At 47.4% G+C, this 26980-nt stretch overlaps 2 protein-coding genes across 6 annotated transcripts; both read left to right on the forward strand.

The window, feature by feature from the left end:
* The first annotated feature begins 5103 nt into the window (after positions 1–5103).
* On the forward strand, positions 5104–14781 carry TAT (tyrosine aminotransferase). The gene is made up of 12 exons (XM_017816239.1): positions 5104–5237; positions 6856–7098; positions 7277–7381; positions 8136–8203; positions 8584–8742; positions 8909–9047; positions 9565–9617; positions 9971–10123; positions 11036–11164; positions 11606–11689; positions 13265–13363; positions 14117–14781. Exons 2-12 carry the CDS (start codon positions 6864–6866, stop codon positions 14258–14260), a joined length of 1368 nt encoding a protein of 455 aa, XP_017671728.1. The 5' UTR covers positions 5104–5237; positions 6856–6863; the 3' UTR covers positions 14261–14781.
* CHST4 (carbohydrate sulfotransferase 4) lies at positions 9832–26743 on the forward strand. 5 transcript variants are annotated; one of them, XM_017816241.1, is made up of 4 exons: positions 9832–9844; positions 17725–17729; positions 21568–21726; positions 24799–26743. In XM_017816241.1, exon 4 carries the CDS (start codon positions 24960–24962, stop codon positions 26175–26177), a length of 1218 nt encoding a protein of 405 aa, XP_017671730.1. In that variant the 5' UTR covers positions 9832–9844; positions 17725–17729; positions 21568–21726; positions 24799–24959; the 3' UTR covers positions 26178–26743. The 5 variants fall into 5 exon arrangements, with proteins under 5 accessions (XP_017671730.1, XP_017671729.1, XP_017671732.1 ...); XM_017816240.1 differs by lacking the exons at positions 9832–9844; positions 17725–17729; positions 21568–21726 and adding an exon at positions 14895–15804; XM_017816243.1 differs by lacking the exons at positions 9832–9844; positions 17725–17729; positions 21568–21726 and adding an exon at positions 16936–17005.
* Positions 26744–26980: the final 237 nt, after the last annotated feature.

Consider the following 26980-nt stretch of genomic DNA (forward strand, 5'->3'; position numbering starts at 1 on the left):
AGGAAGCCAAGGATACAAATATTAACCTTCACCACTGTTTTGGCTTGTCTTTTATTTATTTATTTTTAAATTTTGGCTCTTTTGTTTCTGGCCGCTTCTGATGTCATTGCTGCTCTAAGAGAGAGAAGGGGCTGGCCTAACTTGCCATGGACCAGGAGCTCTGACCTGGTTCAATGCCCTCCCTGGGAACTTGGAGAGTAAAGTAGAAGGAGCAAGTCATGAACTGCCTCGTATTTCTCCAGTGTGAGGCAGCTGGGAACTGCAGCACAATTGCTGCTGAACACCACAACCAGATTTATTGACTGTCCCACATAAATAAATAATTGCAGGGACAATGAGTGCAGCATGATGACGATACAGCAATACTGCAGAAAAGAACTGCAGGTTATTGTTAATGACAAACTGAACTCGAGTCCACAATGTCATCCTGTTGCGAAAAAAACTAACATTGCTAGGGTGTATGAACAGGAATGTCATGTGTAGGACACATGAAGAAATTCTTCTGCCCCCCCTCCAATGGTGGTTTGGCCTCCAGTCTTGCACACTTTGTTTCCAGAGGCCAGTGGATCAGCTGGAGAGGATCCAGAGGAAAGCAAAAGAAAGCTCTAGAAATACAGCCTATGAGGAAAAGATTGGTCACAGTGATCTCATTTGAAATAACAGGTGTCTGTTAACAACTTGCAAGCTTGTTAATAGAGAGGTGTCTAAACAACTTGCAAACTTGTCAAGACCAGGGAAATATTTTGTTCTCTCTATCTGCTGTTGGCATGGTCAGGAAAGAGTGAGCTTAGCCTGAAGCGAGCGGGATGTCTTTCAGGCACAAAAAAGGCAAAATTTCTCCTGCACACACCAACTCCACCACTTTGTAAAGAGATGAGCAGTTGTTGCAGGAACAGATAGTCAGGCAGGTGGTGGGTTTCCATCACTGGGGCTCAAATTCAGTCATGTGAGGGGCTCACCTGTCTGTGTTCTTGAGAGGAGGAGGTGCTGGTGCTGCCCATGCCACTCACTGTGAGCTCACAGTGTCATTTCACCCCACAAAGCCACTGTGCCCCTTTTTACCACACCCCCACCGGCTGGTCACTGTCCCTGTGGCTCCAAGGCCATTGGGGAACAGCTGCCACAACACATCATGCAACAGCTCAAGTCTCTGAAGTCATAACTCAAACACAGGATATGCATTTACCTGGATAATGTTTACCTGGATGTAAACAAGCACAACTGTGGACAAGGTGTTTCTCTTCACTGGGCCTGTACCCAGGAACCAATAACACTCATACTTTGTGGAACATTCCTCTCAGCATCCGTAACAATCTTGCAAATCTCTCATTGTGGTTGTCGGGCCCCTCGCTCACTGGTGCTTCCAACTCCGCAAGAAGCTGGAGTGCACTCTGTGTCTTTCACATGCCTGCAATGGACTCAGTGCCCAGGCTGAGTGAGGAAGGGCCCCCACAGCTGCTGGACTCTGTCCCCTCCCCAGGCCACAGTGGTCAGTGTCTGCCTTGCTCAGCACAGCTGCTACCAGGTTGCTGCAGTGCATTTTAAGGTGCTAGTGTTGTGGGAGGTCACGAAAGCATTTGTTGTTTACATTCCCTAGTTTTCCTGACAGAGGGAAATTGCAAATAGTAGGAGATGGTGCTCATGAAGTCAGGTGTATCAATGAAGCTGTTTCCAGTCTGCCCAGGGCTTGCAGAGGAGAGCTCTACCATCCTAGGCAGGTCCCTGTTCTTGCTGCAATGCCCTGCATTTGTGCATGGTGGGAGCCACCTTGTTGCCCTTCCAAAAGAAGTGCAGAGATTAGACAGCTCCCAGACGCCAGTGGTCTGCTTTCCAAAGCCCATCTCACATGGGTGGCAAGAGCATCCTGCATATCACTTGCTACACACAGAGTACTTTGCCAGAATGAGCCATCTCTACTAGACTGTGCAATTTCAATGTCTTTCAGATTTTTATTTCTGAGATCAAATCAAAATTGATCCTAAATACAGGCAGATAGATAAACCGTAGCTACTGTGTATTTTTAGTCATTCTGTTGTTGGCTTTGAGCCACTCTGTGTGGCTTGTGCCATCTTTCTGGCTCCTAAACACACTGTTTGCACAGCTTTTCAGAACCTAGCTGAGGTTTTTTTGAGCTGATTTTCTGCTCTGATTATGCAAAAAGGTAACAGGTGCTGTTACAGGTGCTTAATTCCATTTCAGCAATTAAGATTGCTGGAGGCACAACCATCACCATGGTTTATCAGAGACTCATGCAGATACATGTAGGTTTGGACAGCAACGCTGCTCACACTGCCAGACAGCTTTAACTATGAATATGTGCATTTTAAGAGTGCCTGTGTGACCTGACCTGTAAGAGACAAGGTTTGCCCCTTGCATTTCAGAAGACCTGCTTCAGTGTTATAAAGATGCTGTCAGAATCAATAAACAGCCACAACATTCATGAGAGACATGGAGGCTTTATTGCTGTTTGCTCAACAATAAATTGACAAAAAAAAAAAAAAGAAAATCACATATTTGATTATTAAAAGCTGATTCAAGTAGAAAAGCAGAGACCAAACAGGGATTAGGTTACACACAAATCCTGAACCAGTTGGGACTGTACCAGTGTCTGAAAGGAGCAGACATAAATTGCTGAAAATAAAAGCAAAATATGAGGGGGTAACTATTAAAGTGGTTTGTTACTGACCTCAGTGGATTTTTATGCAGAGTACCAATTTGCAGTCTGTTCCTGCAGTAGTGCATTCTGAATGGGTGCATGGGCAAAACTCTCCTGGTGCATGACCTACGTGCAGTCTGGCACAGACAGGTTTGTCAGTGCAGCAATGCTCGAGCCTCTGTTCCCCTGAAGCCCCTTGTCAGTCCTGCTTTGGAACTGTGGCTGGGCCTGGAAGAGGGAACTGCTTGCTCTTGCTGGCTTGGTCTCTGTCCACAGAAATGGGACTCAGGGCAGTCCTAGTACCAGAGCAAGGCAGTACCATAAAAAACAATGAAGCCATCACTAGTTTCTCCTTCCACTGGGAAAAGACAAAAATCAATTGCTCAAGCTGCACAAGAAAGAGGGAGCTGAAGAGGTAAGAAACAAGATACCTGTGGGGGTGAGCTGCTGAGACAGGGGAGCAAACCACAAAGGGGAGGGTAGTCAGGGCTAGTGGGGTGCAGAGGGCGTGACAGTCAAGACAGCCAGCAGCCTTGCTGGCAGAAATCATCCTGCAGGGTATGGCTGCCTCTTTAACTGCACCATACAAGGATGGCTTGGCCATTTCTAGAATACAAAGTGCTGGGTTGTGTGTTCATGCTTTGGTCCTGGGAGGGCCTGCACACAACAAGACAGGGGGAGGGCTGCAGACCCCATGTGAGAGCACCTGGAGAAGGACTAGAGTCATGCAGAGAGAGGAGAAAGGCACTCCCAGTAATAGTGGGAGAAACCCACTGATGCAATTGTACACTACTCCTCGAGCTGCTTTTGGCCAGGTTCTCAACCTTATGTAACTGTGTCTGCCTGTGTCTCCTGAGCCACATTTTTTCCCTCTCTTGGCAGCAGGCTTCCACTGTGCCCTCCCCTGAACCCCACTGCTGTGTGCAGTATGACAGGTAGAGCTCCAGTTGCGTCAGTTTGGGGGTTGTTGCCAGACAGAACATGCAGCACTGTCCTTGAGGCTGCCCAATGCCATGTTTAACCCTGCCAGGGCTGCAGCATGGCAAGAGGTGGGGTCGGCTCTGAGAAGTCAGAAAATAACCCGTAGGTGCTTTGAGAGGGTCTGCATGAATTTCTGAAGGTTGTTTATGTCACGTTTCAGTCAAAAGAAGAGAGAAACTGCAGCCCTCAGCAGAAGACAGTCCAAGCAGCTTCAATACGTGACGTTTCTCTGTGAAGGGTTTTTGAAAGGTGCTATTCCTTGTCCAAAGGCCTTGTGGGTGAAAGCCATGGGAGGCCTGTCCTCCAGTCTGGAGCTGGGGATCCTGGCTGGGCCTGCTGGCTGCACCCCACCACCTCCCAGCCTGCCTCCAGCCCTGAATCCCTGTCCCCCTTTGTGGCCTCAGCAGTGCCCATTGCAGCACTCTGGTCAATGGCAGGTCATGGCTCTGCAGCAGTGTCAACCCAGCCCTGGCACTGAGGGAAGGGGCCAGTGCTTTGCACCTGGGGAGGTGAAGCCTTACTGCTGGTGGTGTAGTGAGCATGGGTTGAGTGCAAGTGGTTCTTCCTCCTCCCACTCAGATGCGGATGCAAACAGGAAAAAATCACACAGAGTGCTGGCCTCTTCAGTGAAGGCATCAGCAGTCTGTTTGCCCAAAGACTGGCTCTTGTCCCTGAGCAGCTCTTCAGACTCTGGTCATTTGCTGCCATGGCAATAAGACAAGACTTACACCAGTCCTTGGAAGACAGGGAGGGTGCAGATGCCCCTCATTAGTCCCAGGCCTGCAGGAATCAAGAGACAGGAAGGCATAGGTTCACATCACTGAGCAGAATAGACCCTTCTGGGAATGGTGTAATCTGTGCTTTGCAGTACCGTCAGAGAGGGAAGAATTGCATAATTTCTGCTGGTTGCCAGAATTAGGAATTTGCTTAGGTCTTGCAGCAACCAAAAAAAGGGAAAAGGCAAAAAAACCCCAAAACAATGACAACTTGAGCTTTCTTTAATCCTTCGGGTCCTGGTATCTCCAAAACACTGGCTAGGGAAGTACCCTCTTCTCTAAAGCCTATAGATGATGTCTCCTGATTGTAATGAAGCCACAAACTGGCCTTCCTCAGCTGGTGCATTTGAGCCCAGAGCTTTGAGGTCAGGACAGACTGATGGCTTCCTCAGGCTTTATGGTCCATCAATCCACTCTCAGTGAATTACAAGGTGGTAGCACTGGAATACTTGGACTCTGCAAATTTGCTCCCAACAGTCCTTGTGGACTGAGGGAAGTGGTGCCAAAGGGTAGCAGCCCAGGTGCTCCTGGAAGCCAAGATGTGTCCTGTAGGCCACCCCCAGAAAGAGTTAATAATGCAGAGGCATGTTCCAGGTGTTTGGAGTGAGGACAGTTGCAAAGGGGAGGAGAGGTCATTTTTGGGTGGAGAGATCAGCCCTCTCTGTGAGCCAATGGCTAAACGATTTGGTCCCAACGCCCAGTTTTGGGGATTATTTCATGAGCAAGAATTTGCAGGACTTTCCTCTCAAAGAGATTTGTCCTGGATGAAAACTAGGGACTGGACCCCCAAGCTTGTTGGTGTCTCCCTGTCTGCACTGTAGAAGGTAAAATGCTATGCTCTGGTACCTTGCTTCTTTTAGGAGAGACGTTTGGAGATCTTCCCTGGCTGCCTACATTGAAGGCATCCACTGTCCCTGTGTCTACAGCTCCTCTTTTTGGGAGAACCATGTTGCAGGGTAGTGTGAGATTCTCTGCTGGGATAGACTGTGCATTTGGGACTCAGCCCTGTTACTGAACTGAGATATATGGCTCATTTCTAAGCTCAGTTTTTTATGCAGATCTGCTGTATATTTCTTCAGCTGCCTTTCTTCTAACCTAGAAGGTATTATCTACAGAAAAGCTGAAGTCTTGCTTTGTGACCCTGTCAGATCAGCCTGAGTTGCTGTAAGCAGTCTAATAAGGCAATGCTGGTAGAGTAACTGCAGCAGGATGGGGCATCTCGAGGTGCAAACTTGATTGAAACAGTGAGAAATTTGTTTAGACAGCAAATTCTGCCTGAACCGGGCAACGCTACAACCCTTCTGGCTCAGTCTCTGTAGCAAGGAAGGGGAAGCTGTGTTGTAAATATCTACAAGTCTGAGGCTAAGTAACTACCCTCAGGAAAGGGCCACTGTTCACTGAATTGCCTTTCAATGAAACAGAGAAATAAGACAGTACAGAAAGCATAAGCAGTTTGTGGCAAGATTACAAGGCGGTGTGCTAGTATCAGCAAGAATGGACTTTGTGTCTCAGGAGGTCTATACCTGCCCTGAGCCCTGTCCCCCATGTGCAGGTAGAAAGCCCAGAACTGTCAGCAGTTTGTAAGTAAGGCTTTTCCTGCCTGGGTCTAGCTCGTGCTCTGGGTATGTGTGCTGGGGTGTGTTAGTCACTTCTGTGCCCATTTTAGGGCCTTGAAGGCAGCTGTTCCTCTGCTGTGCCTTGCTTGTTACCCAGCCTCAGATGGGACTATGGGCCCTTTGCTTGGGGCAGTGCTGCCTCCTGGATTTCCCTCTTGGCCATACCAGTCTTGCTCCATTTTCTAAGCACTGTCTTTTGATCCAGACACTCTGGGCTGGACTGTTCTCTGCTGGCAGAGGCAAGTGTCTAACCTCTACCCTGCCACAGTCCAATGCATCCTGATAGCATTGGACAAGAACTACCATTTTGGCAGCTGAGATGTGATTTACAGTGCTGCGTTTCTGTCTGTAGACTGGAGGAACGTTCTGGATGTGAACACACACAGTGGGCCAGTCCTAGTGGTTGCAGCTTGAGGTGTGCAAGTTGATAGCTGAGGGGAGGAATGGGGTGACCTGGTCCTTCTGTCGGTGGAATATTGAATCTGCAGTCAAGCAGTGACTACAACATGTTGCTAACTCTTGGCTGCTGGCTTTAGTGGGCCCTGCTCCTCCTTAGCACAGCAGGTCCATGCTGGGCAGTGGTGCAGCTGGCACAGAGAAGTGCATTTATCTTTCCCACTGTATTGTGCTCTCACTTATGCATGGGGTTTCACTGCACTCTGGCAGTGAAAATACAGCCCTACTGGCTGCTGCTGCTTTGTCCATAGGCAATAGGTAAGAATTTACAGCTTTTGGAAGTTTTACTTTTGGGCTGCATCCTCAAATGGACAGATTCCTTGTCTGACATGAGTTAATTAAGCCCAGGAAATTCACTTTGCACTGACAGTTCTCAGGATGGACTCGTACCTGATCCAAGTGAATGGCCGTGGAGACCATGCCCCTATGCGAGATGTTCATCTCAAGAGCACTGGGAACACCATATCACCTGGGAAGGCAAAGGGCCGGAAGCCAAGATGGGCTGTCAGGGCTTCTGAAATGTCAAAGAAGACTTTCAATCCTGTCCGAGCCATCGTAGACACCATGAAGGTGGAACCCAACCCAAAGAAATCTATGATCTCCTTGTCCTTAGGTGAGCATAGTCCTGTGGCTGAAGCCTCTGGGTATTGTGGTCAACTGTGTGGCTGGCAGATTGCAGGGCTCTGAAGCACAAAGTTTGTGCAAACACCGAGGGATAGGCCAGACAACCACACAGATCTGTGCCTGTCACAGATTGTGAAAACTTTACTATTTTTTCAATCTTTGAAAAGGAGACCCAACGGTCTTTGGAAACCTTCCCACAAATGATGAGGTCACACGGGCTGTGAAGGAGGTTTTGGACTCAGGACGGTGCAATGGTTACGCTCCATCTGTCGGTAAGTTGACAAAGTTCATCCTGTGAGAGTTGGATGAAGGCATGTGCCAGCTCCTACCCCACAGCAGGTATACAGAGCCCACAGACATCCTTCCATTGGCACCCTGCAGCTGTCCTCACTAGCAGTGACATGAAAATACAAATATGTGTATCCCCCAGATACACCTGAGTGCCCTTTCCTGTCTGAGCTGTTTGCGGCCCAGAGCTCCTGCAGAAGCTGTGTTTGCTGCCCCAGCCATCGGAGCAAGCAGGTTTTCAAGCACCCAGAAGAGCTTGGAACTCTGTGTCCCTGCCATGGGTTGCAGCCAAGCTCCTTTCTGATCTGCCTTGATCCAGGACTCCCCTTGGGCTCCCTGACTTCACCAACAACATGAGTCTTGTTTGCAGCTCGTGCCGAAAGTGTGCACAGCACATAGATCATGCCTGCCTCACTTTCCATGTGGTGACAGGAAGGGCTGCCCCAGTGCCATCACTAAAAAGTGAAGGCCATGTGGCTTTCTTCCGGCTCAGAAAACTCCCTGGTTACCCTCCACCCTGCTCCTGTCAGTTCTGTCCCCAGGACATGCTGGAGTCAGAGCCTGCCTCCCTGCCCAAGGTCTGTCCCTGCCCTTGGCCATCCTGGCCCAGCCTTGGGGTTGCATCCTTCTTGGCCTTAAGCAGGACAGTCTCTGCCACCCTGGGACATCACTAAATGGGTGAGAAGAAGAAACAGACTGTAAAAACCTCCCTTACATGTTTGAATTCTCTTTTCTCAGGCTACCAGTCCTGTCGGGAAGCTGTGGCTGCATACTACAACTGCCCAGAGGCACCACTGAAGGCCCAGGTACTGGTGCCCAGCCAAGGCGCTCCCATCACAGTGCAGGAAGGGTGCTGCTGCCTGTGCCCAGACCACAGAGCATGGGAGCCCTGCCCCAGCTCTCCCTCCCTGCCCAGCTGTGGGACTGAAGGCTTTGATCGCCTTGCCCCAAGGTCACCTCCTGCTGCTCTCATCCCTTCCCTGAGGCCTTCACCTCCACTCTCCTCAGAAGGAAGCTGGGCTTTTCAGCTGTTGGAAGTTTCATGCTTTCAGTCAGGCTCTGGTGCTGCCTTTTTGGCTATGCTCTACCTGTCAGAGCCGAGCCTGGGTGTTGTGTCACTCCCACACATCTGGAGCACTTCAGAGTGGCTGTGCTTCCCACTGACCTCTCTCTCTGCTCTTTGCAGGATGTCATCCTAACAAGTGGCTGCAGCCAGGCCATAGAGCTTGCCTTGGCAGTGCTGGCCAACCCAGGCCAGAACATCCTGGTGCCACGGCCTGGCTTCTCCCTCTACAAGACTCTGGCATTGTCTATGGGGATTGAGGTCAAACTTTACAACCTCTTGGTAAGTGGTGGCAGGCCTGGAAGGGGCAGCCCTGACATTTCTGCCTCTCAGAAATACCCTGGCCTTGCCAGGGGATGTGAGTAACCCTGGATGCCCTGGCACACCTCACCCTATGTGGCAAGTCTAGTTCCTCAGCTGTTGCTTCCCCTTCTCTTTACTTCACTAGCCAGAGAAGGCCTGGGAAATTGATTTGGAGCACTTGGAGTCTCTGGTGGATGAGAAAACAGCTTGCCTCATTATGAACAACCCATCGAACCCCTGTGGCTCTGTGTTCAGCAAGAGCCATCTCCAGGAGATCCTGGCAGGTAAGCCTGCCTGGGGCATGGTTACAGTCCAGTATCTGCCCACATTGCCCATGTCTCAATCACTGCAGTACCATGGCCCAGGGCTTTGCTTCTCTCCTCATGACTGACTCCACCTCAGAAATCAGGGCCTGCTCGGTGTAAGGGTGTAGTCTTATCCAGTCAAGAAGATGCAGAGCGTGTGTCTTCCTCGAAAGTTCTGTGTGGCTTGGACTGCTCGTTTGTCCACTCTGGCTCTGCAGAGAGAGTGTTCACAGGAGTCCTGTACTTCCTGAGCCCTGGCCTGACAGAGGGAGGGCTGTGCTGCCAGTTCCCACAGACTGGAGCAGTACTAGGCTCAGCCAGGGCAGGGATCTCCAATAGTTAGGCATTCTGAATGAACAGTCTATAGGAGGAAGATAGGAACCCTCTGCCCTGGGACAGAGCTTCCCTCAGAGCCCTGCCAGGCCCTGCAGCAAAGGGCAAGTCTGTTCCCATGGAGGATGCAGGGTGGCCAAGCTGAATGTCCTCTCTCCCACAGTGGCATCAAGACAGTGCGTGCCCATCCTTGCTGACGAGATCTACGGAGACATGGTGAGTGAAAGCTGAAGTCCTTTGCACCCCCAATGCTGCCTGTCCTTTTTGATGCACCTTGGCCATGACAACCAGGTCTCCAGAGTTGAGGGGCAGCTCCACTCCCCTATGCCTGGGTCCATGCCTGGAGCTCCCAGTCCTTTGGTACACAGTCCTGGGGCTACCTCTCTTGTCCAGCTCCTTTCCTCTTCCCAAACTGCTTGCTTTTATGTGAGTGCACTTCCGATGTTCATATCTTGAAGCTGTGAGCTTTCACCATCAATTTCCCATCACTTCTTGTTAAGTCTCATGCACACCCCAACAATTCTCACAATAAGAGGCAGGTTCAGCCCTAACAGAGTCTCCTGTCACAGGTGTTTGCTGATTGCAAGTTTGAACCCATTGCAACTCTCAGCACCAATGTGCCAATCTTGTCCTGTGGTGGCTTGGCAAAGCGGTGGCTAGTCCCTGGCTGGCGGATGGGCTGGATCCTAATTCATGACAGGAGAGACATCTTTGGTAATGAGGTGAGAACCGCTGAGTGTTGCTGTCATGGCAACACACTTGCAGACTTCAGTGTGTGGATCACCAGGTCTTTGACTGACACAGGCAGGTACTGCTCTTTTGCTCTCACATCGGTGTCACCGAATTGATTTTACATATGTTTATGCACCTCTAGGCCCTTCATGTCCCTTCCTTACTCCATCTGCTCCCAGACATGGCCTTCCAACCACACTACGCTGTAATACACTCCTTGTTTCTGCTGTTCCTTAATACATGCCTTGTCCTTCTTGTGTACACCTAAATTCTCTTCTCAAATAGCTGCAATGTGCACTGAAAGTGTTGCATGACTTATCCAGCATGTGGAGTCCACGTGTGATGTCTATGTGCTCTTACATGGTTTCTCTTAAAAGTAAGCACAAAGCACCTTGCAGTGCTGCCAGTGCCTTATCTGGCTATTTTTCAGCTGTGTTACAAGAACAACCATCTACTGCAGTGACCTTTCCACCTAGAAGGCTCTCTGCAGAAGAAGAGGGAGAAGAGAGGACCAAATGAGTGAGCAGAAAAGCTAATGTTGATTGTCCTTACCTGGCTTTGAAAGTGTGCATTGTGGGTCCAAAACTAAGGGAAATGCAAAGTGGTATTTGGAACAGCTCTGGCTTTATTTGTATTATCTATATTCCAGCCTGGTTTGAGTCAGATTGGGAAGCCCCAAAGGTTTTCTCTGTTGGCATTACAATCTGCAAATGAGGAACAGAGAATGGCACTGTAAATAGTCTGCAAAACATGGTATATAGTCAAGCAAATGTTCTTTAGTGCTCTGTATGCTCACTGAAGAGAGGGGTGTGAACAGCTGTAGAAATACAGAAAGTGGGCCTTGAAGCTGTCCCTTTCCTTAAGGGAAGCATCATCTGAGCTGTGTCATGATGTTTTCTCAGATCAGGGATGGCCTTGTAAGACTGAGTCAAAGGATCCTAGGACCCTGTACACTTGTCCAAGGAGCACTGGAGCGCATCTTGCGCCGAACACCACCTGAGTTCTACCACAACACCCTAAGCATCCTCAAGGTAAACAGGCTGTAACAGAGCAGCAAGGTTTGTTCACGGATTGTTTTCAGGGAGTCATATCTCTAGCTCATCATCCTTCCCCACCTCACTTTGAGGTGCAGTTTTGTCTGTGACTAGGACAGCCCAATAAATCAAATTCCAGCGGAAGACATTGTAACTGAGGCAGTAATACTGGCTGGCGTGAGTTTCAGGCAGCCCAGCCCTGCAGCTGGAGTTGCTGACCCAGGGGATAAATGTAGCATTTGGCACTGACTTGCTGAGCTCAGCTCAGTAACACCTGCTGTGCTCAAGGCCATGATCTCTCATGCTGTTTACATTTGTTGTGCCTTTGTTTGCAGTAGGCAAACCTGCTTATAGTCCCAGTTCAGAGCTTGGCTTCCATTTGCTGAGCTGCTTCCTGGAATTTCTCCTGTTTTGAAATTTCTCTTTTTTGCTTTTCAGTCCAATGCTGACCTTTGTTATGCTGCCTTATCAGCTATCCCTGGCCTTCAGCCTGTCCGGCCCTCTGGAGCCATGTACCTCATGGTAAGTGAGGAGTGATGTGCCATTTCCAGACCACCAACATTCACAATAGGTCTCATTGCTAGTGCTTGTTGATGTTTCAGATTGGTAGTTGGCACCAGATCTCCCTTACTATGTGCATTTCCACATTGCCCTCTGCAGTAGATGCATCCCCATGTCACTTTAGAAGGTCACAATATGCTGTTCACAGAGCTGAGGCCAGTACAGTTCATCTGCTTGCTCCTGCACAGAGATCCATGACTTGTACTTTGCAAGACAATGTTGTTTTACCTGGATTTGAACTCAGGTGGCAAGGGGAAGCCTCTACACTACAAGGCAGATTTTCATACCTCTTGTAGAAGATGTAGCCTTCTTCATAGTAGCATGTGTTGTCTTCTGCCTATGGTGTTGCCTCTTTTTATACCTTTTACCATGCCTGTTTGTTTTAACTTTTTATAATATTCTAAAATTTCCTTTTTCATCTCATCAAGCTCAATTGAGACATTTACGACACTTTAATGCATTTTGAATCTTTTATTTTTTTTTTGTCTCATGATGTCTCCAGTTTTTCATCAGATCTTAAAACGTGGGCTTAGAACTGAGGAATACTACAGTATCAGTCTCACTCATGTTCTATAGAGAAATCCTTATCAGTTGACTTATTTCCAGTTTTACCCAGAGCTACAAAGGTCATTCTGCTCATGCTCTTTCTGTAGAGGCACAGCTCTAAGATTCTTTCACACCTATTATATTTCTGCAGTAGCTGAACATTTATTTCAAACTAGATCATCTGGTATATTTTTTCCTACCAACTCTTTCAGAACTTCTGCATGCAAATTGTTTCACAAATTATGTGTTTAACAATATTTTCATGAGATGTTTAAAATAATTTTTGGTTATAAAGGTCAGGCTGGATGGGGCCCTGAGCAACCTGATTTAGTGGGTGGCAGCCCTGCCCACTGGAGAGGTTGGAACTAGATGAGCTTTAAGGTCCCATCCAACCCAAATAATTCCAGAATTCTATAAATGAATGGCCAGCATAGCACTGTCTTTAACTGACAGATGGACAGCTGCCTTCTTTCCAGATACAGAACAGAAATATTTACTGAAGATTTTCACATTTTCATATAATTTTAAATTTTTCATATAATTCGACAAGGATTTATTTTGCTCATGATATTATATGCCTTACTATCCTTATTTTTTTTTAAACCAAAACATTAGTTTGTCTTTTTCTTACCATATGGATTTCCTGCATGACAGAATTGTTAATGTATATTAAGTTCTCTACCGAGCTCTTTTTCAATGCTTTATTTATTCCTTTTCACTTTTAATTGGTTACTGTATCTTTGCCATCAGGTGCTTTTTACTGAAGTTGTGCTTAACTGAAATTCCAGCTTTAGGTAGTTAATGAAGGCTTCTTGACAAGCCCAGCTTTCATTAATATGTTTCTGTTTGTATCTTACATTCAAGTCAGCCCAAAAAATTGAGGGCAGACAGCTGCACTTGACTGGGAAGCTGTTGGGCCGTGTGTGTACACAAGGACACTGCAGATAGTTTTGGTGCCCTTGATTGCCATGTTATATCCCTCTGCTGCAGGTCGAGATTGAGATGGAGCATTTCCCAGAGTTTGAAAATGATGTGGAGTTCACTGAGCGACTCATCTCAGAGCAGTCTGTGTTCTGCCTGCCAGCCACGGTGAGCCTCACACTGAGAGCCCAGGGAGCTGCAGGTCCAAAGCATGGCAGGAGAAGCTGCAGGGTTTTGCATCCTTGAGCTCTGAGGGCAGGCTGGGAGTTGTGTATGCAGTGTCCATGGTCTTCAATAGTGTGTATGAGCTGACTTGCTGCTCCAGGTGCTGTATGTGGCGGTCTGGCTCATAGCCCTCAGTCAGTCTGCCAGGATCTTCCCAGCTCCAGGCTTGCTCTGTATTGCTCAAGTTGGCAGAGCTGTATCCCTGAACTCTGTGTACCCCCCCACCTTCTTGCTGAAGGTGCTCCCTCAGAGATCTGGAGCTGCTCCCACCTGTGTTCCTTTCCTCAGCCTGTTTGCAGCCCCCAGCCCCTGTAGGCACAAGGAAGGCTGAGAACGTCTGTGCCCTGTGTTCACCTTCTTCCAGCTCCATTTCCAGCACTGGATGTGGACAGTGTCTTAAATATTCTCAAGCCCTCTCCTTCACTAATTCCTCTCAGTCCATTCCCTGGGTCTGCACAGTCCACACAGACAGTTCTTGGGCCTATCACCCTCACAGCAGCATATCTACACAGACGCAGGCAGGAGACTTGCTTCAAACAACAACAAAAAAAAACAGTCTAAGGGAGCATGAGCCCAGCCCTGCTGTCTTACACTGACCATTTTCACTTGCTGATGCAGCACATGGCCCCAAGGCAGGTCTCTGAAACTTCAGCACTACTCCAGGCAATCTGCCAGCTTCATCTTTTCTTCTTTCAGTGCTTTGAGTACCCAAACTTCTTCCGAGTGGTGATCACCATGCCTGAGGAGATGATCTTGGAGGCCTGCAGTCGCATTCAGGAGTTCTGTGAGATGCACTACCAGGGTGCTGAGGGAGCCCAGGATCTGGAGTGCGACAAGTAGCCACAGCTGGCCTCCTGCCTCTGTCAGGCTAGACCTTGTGTGAGGCAGCAGCCAGGCAGACAAGGCTGCTTCCAGCCAGCCCCACATCCCCCTGCCTGCAAGCAGCCACTGTCTTGCTGCATCAATTTTTGTGCTCCAGAGAGCCTCAGCACTATGGGAAGAAGATGCCACTTCCTCTCCTCCTCCACTACAGCCTGCACACCCTCTCGCATCCAGTCCCCCTGGTCTCCATATAGTCAGCATCTGCACCCTGTGGTGGTCTATGCTGCCTGTGAACCAGCTGCAGGCAGAGGCAGAAGGCTGTTCCTGGGCCAGCCCCTGTGGCAAAGGCCCCACTGGCCTGTGGCTCCTGTGCTGGCCATACTTACCCTCGGAGCCACTGTCTCAGAGGATAAAAGTACCCACCTCTCAGTTACTTGTGTTACCTTAGGAGGCCAGAGCTCTTTATACTGAGCCCTTTGTGTGACAAAGGGAGTAAGTTATTGTAACTTTTTTTATTAATAAAGATTCTGACATGTCAATCCTGCATTGTGCTCCTGCTGCGCCAGGTCAAGCTTGGTCACCGTGTGTGTCACCCTTGCTCGCCCCATTGTGCTGCAGTGCCCTGGGAACCATCCCCACCTTATGGCTGGCTGCCCAGAGCCATCCTGTGTGCCGGCATGGAAATGGTGAGAGTGCCTCAGACCCCCAAAGAAACCCATCAGGCCTGGGGGCAGGATGGGCCCTGCAAGCTTGGCACAGTCTGGAGCCAAGACAGCTCGCTGTGCCAGCCTGGCTGCTCCCCACAGAACAGTCCTGTCTGCACCTGCTCCTTGGACCTCACAGCCCCCCCACCATGGACTTCAACAGAGCAGGGGCTGCTGGTGCCAACTGCTGTGGGGAGGCAGCTGCCCCTGGGACCAGAGCCAGCCATGCTGGGTGCTGGTGCCTAAGTACTCAAGGCTGGGGCAGCCACACGTTTCCTGCTGTAGTGGTGAATCATGGGGTGGAACCCCATAGCTCATATTGTACAGGGTGTTTGTGACACGCCAGTGGGGCCAGGGTTACTGATTGCCAAATACATCAGCTCCCTAAAGTAATAAGGAAATGGTGACCTGGTATCTGTTCATTCGGTGGAAATGAGAGGAGGTGATAACACCCATCAGAGCACGTGTCCCGGTGAGCTGCCCAGGAGCCACTTCTGGAACTGACAGAAGGGCAAGCTGCAGAGTGCCTCATGTCGTCCCCTTCAGCTCTACTCACCTGTCCTCCTGCAGAACTGGGATTCACGGGTCAACCCTGCACCACCAATGACAGGAAAATGAGCTATCTCTAGATGACACACTGCCAGACCTGACAGGTTCTGTAGGCGTCTCCCTGTCTCCCCTTACCTTGCCCAGTACAAAGTCTGGGTACCAATAGTCCATTAGAGCGGAGGTAACTATATGAGAAAGATAGCAGTATATGAAAAGGTCTTTGACACATGAGCTGAATGTCCATGCTACATCTTTTCCCTTCAAAGAAAGTAATCCCAGAACAAAACGAGAGGGAAGCTGGGACTATGGGTGAATAGTACACAGCATCAGAGATTTCATGCCATTAGACCTCTAAATAGAGCCAAATAACCAGAGCTGCCTAAAATTAAACATTGACAAATAATAAGTAGAATGATGTGTGAGGGGTCTGTTGGGCCAGGAGATCTTTATAGCATGATGTTTCTGCATTGTTATGCCATCTTGCATCTACTACAGCTGTCAAGTTTCATCTGTTTCCTTGAACTCTTCTCCACACATCTTAGGTTCTGTGGCTTTACTCCCCATTACTAATGAACAGGTCCTGCTTTTAGAGAAAGCCATTCCTTTGAGATCACTCTCCCTTTAAGAACCCCTTTCCTTTCAGAGTCCTCTCAAAGGTGTCTGTTAACTTGCAAATATTCTGCAATAATTAACCTGATTCTATTTCTTCTTGACCCAGTAGCATTTGGCCTGGGATGCTGAGGGAGCCATACTCATAATATTCAGCATATTTAGATTTCTCAAGGCCACATCCTCTTTTGCCATCTTTTGCAAATATAACACTGCCTTTTGACCACACCTAAGTTTTCCTGGATGCAATAGCAAACTAACATTAAACCACAAATGTGCTGGTATCGTTTTTCAGGTATTATACTCACAGATGCTTTGCGTCATAATGTGGGTGTAGCCTAGAGCACCCTGCCAGCCATACAAACTAGCCTAAGCTGGTGTTTGGAGATGCTTTGTGCCAAAGAAAACCCCTTCAGCAATGAGACCAAGGAAGAAGTCAAGACACTGTCCTGAAGCTGCTCTTTGCAGATGTTTAGACAAGGTCTGCAGGGCTTTAGTAGAACTCCCTGAGAGGCCTTATGACTGATAGTTGGAAAGTAACATAAGATTGGTGAGGAGGATTGTAGATAAATCCAAGTGACTTGCAGCTGAGGTGAGGTGTAGAAAAACACATGTATTGTACTAGTTGTTGTTTAGCCTTGATGAGTAGTACATCTGTGTTTAGATAACACAACCATGTGATAGGCTGAGAAGCACCCCACTGAACATGCTTGGGATTCCTGCTCTGCTGTGGTAAAGATCAAATATCAGTGGTAAACTATGCCTGCAATAATCCCTAATATGCAGGTGAAAACAGCAGGTTTGGTGACCCTTGAGCAAGGACCAGGCTCCGCAGTGGTGGCATCCCTGTTTGTGTGCCTCTGGCTTTGGGTACTGCTTTGAGGATCCTCTGGTTGGTGAGGTAATGGAAATAAATTTACTCTGTATTTCATCTGTGGTTTTGTGTTTGTCCCTGCATCCTGCCTCTGCCAGCTCACACACACTGATCCACAGCCATCCTCCCTGTCTTAGCTGGGGAGCACCAGTGGTACACCCTGGCAGAGGCTTGCAGTGTGCTTCTGCTCTTTACTGTGCTCTCTGGACTGGCTGTGTTTAGGAGGAGAGTGACCTACCTCAGATATGGGGACCTAGGCAGAGAGGCAACCTTGTGCCTAGTGCTCTTCTTGGGAAAGGAAGAAATTTCTCAGCTCAGGGGCCAATGCAGGTGAAGTGTACTAGTCCTCAGCTTCCAAAGGGGCTGGCAGTGGGGTTCAGCACTGCTGGCAAGCAGGGCCAAATCACACCTGCCAGCAGTGAGGCCATCAGCAACCCCAGGTGCCTTAGGAACCTGAATGCAGCCCAGCCCCTGGCTTCACCCACTCCTTCTTCTAGCAGCCCTGGCTGCTTCCAGCAGGGCTGTAGAACAGAGGGGTCCCTGAGGGTCTTTCTGCCTTGGGGCCATGGCTTTTGGCTGCAAGAACTTGTCTGCACTGGCCTGCTCTCCACCAGCACATAGTCACTCTGTACACCTGCAGTGGGAAGATGTGATTTGCACTGACCTGGACCCAGGATGGCTGCAGGGAGTCAGTCTGGGCATGAAGGTGGAGGCTGTGGTGACCCAGGGCCCAGCGTGCCCGGGAGCTCAGGTGAGGCATGAGCATCGCACGGGAGTGGGACCCCAGGGGACCCAGGGGAAGGTGTCCATGCAACACTTCTTTGTACATGAGGGCTGGCACGTAACCTTGTTCTCCCAAGCTGTGCAGGCCTGTCAGAGGCTAGAGGAGCTGACTTGCTCTGGTGGCATTACCCAAGACACACAGCAAAGGGAGGCACAGATAGGCTTCCATGAGGATGAGAAGTAGCCATGAAGACTGTGGATGTAAGAGGAGGCAGCAGCAGTGGGCTGGGAAACAATACTTGCTTGAGGTGATTGGGAGGGATTTTGCAAACCAGTGTGAGAGGGCAGAGGAGTTCTGCAGGAGAAGGAAGGCTCAGTGCAGGCAAAGTCTTGCTATTGACAGGACAGCCATGAAAGACACAGCCTTAGCAGGATTCCAGTCACTGGAAGGCACCTAAAAGCTAGCTAAGCTTAACTGGTCAGAAGAAGGTTATGGTTATATCTTCTATACTGGCCTTGAGCCTGCGTCCCCAGCACTGGGAGAGCCTCCTAGGGGGCAGAAGCACTAGGATCTTCCTCGTGGTTTGGCTGTCAGGCACAGGCTATCACAGTGCTGGGAGCCCAGATCTATACCAGCCCTTTGCTTTGTCGTGTATTGTCTTCAGTTTTCTTATTTGACTTGGGTCAGTGTTCCCTGAAGCTTTGCCAGAGCACATAGGCACTGTCAATGATCTAAATGACTTATTTCCTGGATGCCTGGCAGAAGTAGTTGGTGCTAGCACAGGATCTTCTGTACTCCAGTGCACTGTGTGAGCTTCTGCATGCTTCAGGTCTGTTTATTGCTGTTGTTTCTCTCAACCCTAAACTAGCTGTTCTGCTCTAAGATTCAGTGCCTTGCTGATGACTGCCTATGTACTTAAAGAAGGCAGAAGCTGACCAGTGAAATTAATTCAAAAGTTGAATAAATACTTTTTTTCTTACTATTTTTCTCTTTCCTGTAATGTGTTGGTAAAGTATTATGTGACCTCATTTTTAGAGCCTGATTTATACAAGCTTCTTTCTTGTTTTCTCTCATGTTTTCATCATTTTCCTGTTCTCCCGCCACTTGATATTAGAATGCCATGTTACAATAAAAACAATAAATGATACTGCAACTGCACTCAGGGTGAGAGAGGGAGGGGGTCAGCCACTATCCTTGCTCTTGCCTACGGCAACTTTGGGTACTTATGTGCCAATTAAGATACATCTATTTATCTCAAACTGCTTTTAAATAAAAATATAACTTTAAAACTTATCTCTAACACAAGGAAAAGGCCATAGCAACTTCAGTGCAGAAGCACACCAGCCTGTCCTTGGAGAGATGCCTCATATAGGACATCATATCAGTCATTTGTCTCATTCTTCCTTTTTCTAGAAGCTCTGGCTCAGAAAAAACTTGCTCTGACTGGAGTTTAGCATAGACATTGCAGCTCTGCTCCTATGGATTCTGGGGCTTGCCTCACTGCTGCATTTTCTTTCCATCTTCTGTGAATGATGAATTCTTAAGCAACTAGGGTGACTGTATAGAGCATCCCTACCAAAAAGCTCTTTCCTAAAGCCAGAGCTCCACTCTGTTGCCTTTATCCAGATGAAAATGATGAGCAATTGACACAGAGTTGTGTTCTTTTTTTTTTTTTTTTAGATTACTGTCAGGTTTCTTTTCTGCAAGGAGCAGAGTTTTGCCTGTACAATTCAAAACACAACAATATAGCAGTACTCAAATCCAGTGATCAGCACAGGAGACTGTACATAGCCTCTATGTGAGCAGCCACATCACAGCTTTCTGTCACACTCAATCTTGCAGAGCCATAAATTTCCATCTTTCCTCTACAGCTTTAGTGGTGTCAGCTAGGAAGCAACTGAGCTCCCTCTGCTTTGAAAGGGAGACATCTTTCTGTGGTAAGCATTCACCAGTGCAGTCATTCCAGCAGCTCCCTGGTGTCATAACCTTTGGGATGCAGAAAATGTGAACCATCCCAACATATACCTAAAAGACACAGAGACTTCCACAGCATGATTCCCATGAGCTGCTTTAGTTATCAACCTGCTATGAACTGTTCTGTGGGGCATGCAAGAGCAGATATTAAAATCTTGAATAGCTTGAAGACTACAAGTAGGAAGAAATTATTAGTTGTCTCTCTTGATTAAAAAAAAAATGTGATAATATCAAAAACAGTTTTTATATGTAGATTCAAAACAGAGGAAAATAGTTCTCACAACATGCAGCCCAATATACCTCCATTGCCAGGAAATCTTGTTGATGTCAAAAGTATCTGAGTTCAAAACATGATTGGAGAAGTGAATATAAAAAAGATCTAGGTGCTGTCAAATGCAAAGACAAGGTTAATCTGAGCTGAGTTTAGACAGCTTCTGTGTTTACACAAGCATCACCCTCCATTCTTGTCATAGCCAACAGAAAGGAACAAGAACTTCCAGGGCATCATTCACTAGTTTATTTTGGACAATTCCGTTCAGAGAGGTGAGTTGTGTCCTCCAGATCCCTGGCTTCAGGCCAAGAGAGCATGTAAGGAGGAAATGTGTTTCTTGTTCTCTCCCCTAGGCATCTGCTTTTGATGATGGCAGAAGACAGGGGTTAGTCAAACCTTACAGCTGAGCTGGTTTCACTGTTCCAGGTATGCCTTGTTCTTTCATCAGCTGTCAAAGACACACCCTCAGGCAAACTACATGCAGTTGGAACAGAAATTTTGATACATCTCTGTTCATGCAACTGTTGGCCAGGGAAGAATAACGCTTCAGGAAGAGCCACTCAAGTGGTGTGACCTTTACAAAGGTTTTGAACACTTCATGACCTACAGGTGAATCCTTCCTACGGATGGTGTCAGTGCAGGGCATGGGAACATACAGCTGAAATCCAGGTTGTAAAAAACATTGCATGGTTCATTACAGGGCCCTACCTGGGCCACTGCCAGCTTCTCACCTTGTTTCCCAGCCCAGGGTTACCAGGGCTTGACCATTTGTGTTGGCAATGCTGAAAGTGAAAGGGAACATGATCTGCCCCATTTGGGTTGTTTTTCTTGCTGGAAGAACCAACCTTACCCAGACTTTTTGCTTCTGCTGTCTCCTGTACTCCACTTGCCCTGAGAGCATGTCAATGATGTCCTTGGGGACAGTGGACACCATTAAGAGGATGTCTACATTTCTCCAAACTGTGTGACAGAAACTATAAGACCTGGAATAGGAATGAGCCAAAGCAATTGTCTCTGCACAGTAGTATTTCTCTTGAGCCCAGTGCTGCCCTGGCTCACTACCTTACCTGCCACAGCCCCACTGCAGCTCCAGCACCTTTGTGAATCATTAACAGGCCAAGTCCAGCTGCTCCTTCCACAGCTTCTCCTTTCACATAATTTTCTTCCCCAGCACCCCAAATATTTAATTCAAGCAAGGCACAGACAGAGAAGAGACAAAAAGATTTTATGTGAATTTGCATTTGCTGATAACATGACAAGCAGCCAGAGCAATGGTAGGAAAATATGCCTTGTCTCTGCACTCCTGATGGGCAAGCTCTGACACTCCAGAGACATCCCTGTTCCTCCTTTTATAGAGAGCCATCTCTTTGGGAGCTTGCAACAGGACTTAGCTTAAAAGCACTTCTCAGTCTCCTTCATAAACTTTCTGGTCCTGCTCCTTTATTAGCAGTTCCTGGTCATTTGAGCCCCTGCAATAAACTCCCAGTATGATGATTTGTGCTCAGTGCAGGGTGGAGCTTTTCTAGTTCAAGGCTGATCAAAGTAGGCGGGCAGTGCAGAGCAGTCACTCTTAGAGCTGGGATGTACACAAATGAAGGGGACGGGAGGGAGCAGCCACAGGTGTAGGTGGGAGCTGAGAACATGTGTATATGAGAGCCCAGCACGTAGGCAGAGTGTTCGTGTGACTGCCTAGAGGGCTGTGTACCACAGCAGTGAACGGATGTGAGGGCAACTTTGCTTGAATCAGGCCTGGTGGTGCTTCAAGAGGACTTTGCTAAGGTGAGAGATTTTCAACCATTTCTTGGTATCTGGTGTGGATGCTCTTGTGCCCAGAACTGTAGTCACTGCTCATGCTCAGCAGCCTGAACTGGGAGATAACTTTTGTAAAACACTGCAAACGTACAGATGCCAGCAAATTACTACGATTCTTCCTGCAGACAGAAGCTGTTGGCCTGACTTAGAGGGTAGCTCCTGCTTCTACAGGCTGTCTTCTCAGTGCCCTTGCTTAGCTTTTCCCACTATTGACTGTCATGCCAGCTGCTCTCCTCCGGGCAGATGACTTCTAATTCTGCAGAAGATGACCAGGACAAATTGAAGAAGCATTTGAAAAAACTATGAGCAACCATCAGTGCCATCAAAGATGAGTGCCTGGGGCTTCCCTGGCACCAGATCCTCTTTGCTATACTGCTGCCACTACAGCAGTGGGGAATGTGTACAGGTCTGGAGAACTCCCCCACACTGGCAGAGCACTTAACACCAGTCTGCACTGCACGAGATATTTTGGGCTATCTCACACCCACCCCAGGCATGTATAGATTCAACAAACCCTGGGGACATGCCACTCAATACCACAAACTTTGTACTCTGGGAACAGGCCACCCAATGCTCAGAGTGTGTTTGATGGGTAGATTTCCCTTGGGCTGCTTGTTGCTTTCTGTAATGCTTGCTCTTTGCCGGGATCAAGATTTTCCAAGGTCCCTGTGTCTTTCTGGAAAAGCATAAAACTCTGCTTTTTTTTTTTTTTTTGAGACTCTAGCTGCTCAGGCAGGCAGATCCCAGCTCTTTGTGTTCTCATACATTGGCTGTGGGAGACTAACACAGCAACACTGGATTGTCATTTTTTTCAGTAGTTCCTGTACTTCATCCTCTGTACCTTGAGATTCTTCCTATTCTTTCTGCTCTCAGCCAAATCCTGGCTCATCTCTTTGCCAGCACACAGTAGCAGTGTGCCTTTGTTTTGTTCTGCAGCTGAGATTGTCTCAATCATTCTGGGCTGATCTTTACTCAGCAGCTCTATGAGAGCTTCATATTTTCACTTTTGCAATATGAAATTAACTGAATCCCTGGTGACTCTGGATGTTTGCCGTGGGGAAAATGTTTAGACCTTAGTTTAGAAATATCCCAGCTGCCATGATTGAGAGATGCAGTGGTGAAGAATAAGGTTATGTAACTAGTATTTCTAGGTATGGTATTTCATACCGTATTAGGGAAGGTACGATACAACCTCTGCTGTTCTTTGCTGCTACTCTATTCCACTTCACCAGGCACACAAGTCATTTCAGTCCTGCCCTCTGTGGAACAGACTTCTCAGGGCAACAATCATCACTATTTCTTGTATAAGAGTGAAGAAGCTGTTGAGGCTGTGGCCTCACACGAGGTCATTTCTACCAAGAACAGTCACAGGAATGGCCTGCATACTCTGTCAAATGTCTAAAACATGCAGCTATCCCACCCTGATTTGATTCAAGATAAAAACATCCCCTATCAAATCCATTCTCAGACTATTTGCATGCAAGTTCCCATAGAAATAATTATTTCTGTGGTTTTAAACCTGCCTGGGCATTTTCATGCCGGTGTTCATGTTTGCTCAACAGAGTTTTCTTGATTAATAACTTCTGGCTGTAGTCCAGGAACTCTGTGAGGAGTTAGAGTAAAAATATTAATCGCGCCAGATGGAAGAGATATTGTCAAAGTTAATTTGGAAGCCAGGACTTTTGGTAAACACTACTGTATTCCTTGCATTGTATTTGCAAGAAGGAAGCTGATAAGTGACTGATTTTTACAACACTCTTTGTTTGCAGCTTTTCCTGGGTTGGTCCAAATAGCGACCTGATTCAGCTTATCGTCAGACCTGAACACTACAGGCCATTTGTGTAACCAAAAAAATCAGTGGGCTTCTTGTCCAGGAGACCAGAAACTTGTGGTCCCTTACTAAATGCACAGCCCTATCCCTGCAAGACATTATTAAAGGAAAATTCATATTGTGGTAGCACTTACAGGCTTACCCATTGGGCTGGTTATTGTCCTGGCTTTGAAAAATTGTAATAGCTGCCTTATAAACCTAAGCTCAAAACAATGCACAGCAGATAGCTTAGATAAACAAGTCAACTTATGCATATATGTTGGAGGGACAGATGAGTTCCTAGCTGGTTAGCAGCAGTGACTGTACCTGAAAATCTAAAACATCAGTACTAGAGGAACTGAAATAATAGGAGGAGGCACCCCCCTGCAAATTTGGCCAGTGTGGCCAGTGCTGCGAGCACTCCTCTGTATTTGAGGCACAGTCAGGCACTGCTGGGGAAGGGAAGGAGAGAGCACAAGACAGAAGCAGTTGGCAGAGCATGCTTTAATGTACTTTTTAAAACAGAGGTTTAGTGTGAGAAACAAGGAGCCAGCTTTGGGCAGAACTTTGAGTTCAATTAGCACAATCTATTGTACCTCTTCTTATACAAGACCTATGGAATGAGTGGGGTTGGGAAGAAGGGTAGCAGGAGACAGTCTTTAAAAAGGAGTTAGGCTAAGAAGAGGGCTAGTAGGCAGGCAAGCATTAAGCCTGCCTACACTTGTAGGCCTTTCTAGCAAAATTGCTTATGATGCTTTAACTGTGGAGGAGATATTGTTGTGCTTGGATTTATCACAGTGCCAAATTACTTCCTTTGGTATGTGAGTTTTTGCCTGTGGTGATAATAAATGTTTCCTGAAATTTCAAAAAGAATATAATTAAAAACCCCTGAAACCTATATTGTATGTTTACAGCGTTTTGGCATTAAAATAATTGTAATTGGTGGTCAGAGCAAGTGTTTAAAAGTAACAATGTGGAACTGTTGAATTCTCCACAAAAAAAGTGGTTTTTTACATCTTTTCTTCATAAAAATTGCCCAGATCATGTCTGCAGGGCTTGTGTACATGAAGTACACATTTGTGTGTATGGATTTATTTCAATGCACTCAACTAGCTCTTAAACTTCAATAAAAATGCAGACAAGCTTTTCAGTATCTTCTAGGACAGCATCAGACAACACTTACTGACAACATTAGACAAACTTACTGACAAATTGTGGTTTTGTTACAGAAAACCTTCAGCCCTGCAGAACTTACGTCCTTTTCAAAGAAGGCTTGTGCAGTGTTTGTCACAATGTCATTGGTATTGTGACAGCTTTCTAAAACCCCGTGCCTACAAAGAAATCCACAGGAGCCTGATGCACCACGTCCTGCCTTCTTTGTGATCCTGTGATGCTGAACTTCCTCTGTCTCTGCAGGTCCTTTGCAACCATGGTGAAGTCTAAAAGAGTGTATGTGCTCCTGATCCTGGTAGTTCTGTCCTTTCTCCTGATCCACTTCCTGCCCTGCAGCAACAATGCCCCCATGGAAGAAAAACCTTCTCCAGTCCACATCCTCATTCTCTCCACCTGGCGATCAGGATCTTCCTTCACTGGGCAAATCTTCAGCCAGCACCCCAGCGTTTTCTACCTGATGGAGCCCGCATGGCATGTCTGGGTTAAGATGTACCAGAACAGTGCCAAAGTCTTACACATGGCAGTGCGGGACTTAGTTAGGTCGGTCTTTCTGTGTGACATGTCTGTGTTTGATGCTTACATGTCTAGCCAGAAGAAAAAGTCCGATTTATTTCAATGGGAGACAAGCCGAGCCTTGTGCTCCCCACCTGCCTGCGACTTGTTCAGTCGCACTGACATAATCACTGCAGGCAATTGCAAAAAGATCTGTAGCAAGTACCCATTCAGCAAGGTGGAGGAAGCTTGTAAAACCTACAGCCATATTGCCATCAAGGAGGTTCGATTCTTTGACCTGAAAGTCCTTTACCCCCTTCTCACTGATCCATCCCTGAACATCAAAATTATTCACTTGGTCCGTGATCCCCGGGCTGTGTTCAGGTCCCGTGAGAATACAGCGGCAGACCTGAAACGTGACAGTAACATTATTGTGGGGTCTCAGAGGACAAAGGGTGAAATGGGCCCCTACAACACAATGCAAGTAATTTGCAGAAGTCATGTTGAGATTTATAAGGCAGGAATTTGGGCCACTCCCAGCTTCCTGAAAGACAGATACTTGCTGGTTCGCTATGAAGACATTGTCAGAGACCCTCTGGCAAGGGCTGCTCAGATGTACAGGTTTGCAGAACTACAGTTCACACCAGAACTTCAGAAGTGGGTGCACAACATCACTCATGGGAAGGGTCTCGGAGGACAGGCCTTTGGAATTGGGTCCAGAGATGCACAGAGAGTATCTCAGGCCTGGAGGGAGACACTTCCCTTCCAGAAAATAGAAAAAGTGCAAAAAGTGTGCAAGGATGCAATGGACTTACTGGGCTATCGGCTCGTCCAATCTGAAGAAGAGCAAAAAAATATGTCACTGGATCTTTTGTTTGCCCAGAACTCCTCTGAGTATCAAACTCTGAAGGCAGAACAGCTGGTGTCTGTACCTACTCTCTGAAGGCTGCAGAGGGCAGAACTGTCCACTAGAACAAAAGAGGACAGAGGTGCAGGCATAGAAGTGTAAGAGCATGTGCATGGATATGCATGGTTGCAAGGACAGGTAACATAGGAATCCTGACTGCATTCACGAGAGCTCTCAGCAGCACAGGGTCGCTCTCTAAGGCCCCTGGAGACTCAGCCACAATGGAGGCTGAAGTAATGCAAGTTTGTTCTTCAAATTAAGTATGTTTAGATTGGAGCATACAGACTAGCAAAGCAGTGGGACCAGATAGCAGAACTCGACCCCCCCACATGGAAGCAATTGCACTGCAAAGGAAGAGGAAATATAAAAGGAAGCTGAATAGAGAGAACATTATTTGTCATGCTGCTACACGGGACATGTAATGCCAGAAGAGATGCAAGGATGACCAACATTTGGTTTCTGGAAAGATGCTTTTTTTTTTTGAACGGTTTTCAAGCCCAGTTTTACTTTTGCTTCATTCCTTTGCTTGGGTATCCAGCCTTGCTGGCAGTGTTGGGGAAATGTTTGTGTTCATTTACTGTATAATGGGAAAATGGAATAAACCTGCTATTGTTGAAAATAAAAACTCTTGGATTTGCATGTGGGGATCCATTTCTGGGATTATATGAATCCATTTCTTTTTTTACTTGAAATAATTCTGTCTTTTAGCTTTCAAACCTGAGAATAGTTGTACCCCGTGAGTTCTCACAGTCCATATGTGTGACAGTGGAATTCATGGTAAGGTTGAGATCCTAAAGACAAGGTAAGGACACAGATTCCATTGGTATAAATACTGGACT

The sequence above is a fragment of the Lepidothrix coronata genome, unplaced genomic scaffold (assembly GCF_001604755.1).
Source record: "Lepidothrix coronata isolate B3197 unplaced genomic scaffold, Lepidothrix_coronata-1.0 Scaffold54, whole genome shotgun sequence".
Lineage (NCBI taxonomy): Eukaryota > Metazoa > Chordata > Aves > Passeriformes > Pipridae > Lepidothrix > Lepidothrix coronata.

Coding starts and splice junctions, on each gene's coding strand:
- CHST4 (XM_017816241.1), top strand. CDS start 24,960: ATGCTGAACTTCCTCTGTCTCTGCAGGTCCTTTGCAACCATGGTGAAG.
- TAT (XM_017816239.1), top strand. CDS start 6,864: ATGGACTCGTACCTGATCCAAGTGAATGGCCGTGGAGACCATGCCCCT. Junction 9,048..9,564: donor TCTCCAGGAGATCCTGGCAG/GTAAGCCTGCCT, acceptor TCTCTCCCACAG/TGGCATCAAGACAGTGCGTG. Junction 9,618..9,970: donor ACGAGATCTACGGAGACATG/GTGAGTGAAAGC, acceptor CTCCTGTCACAG/GTGTTTGCTGATTGCAAGTT.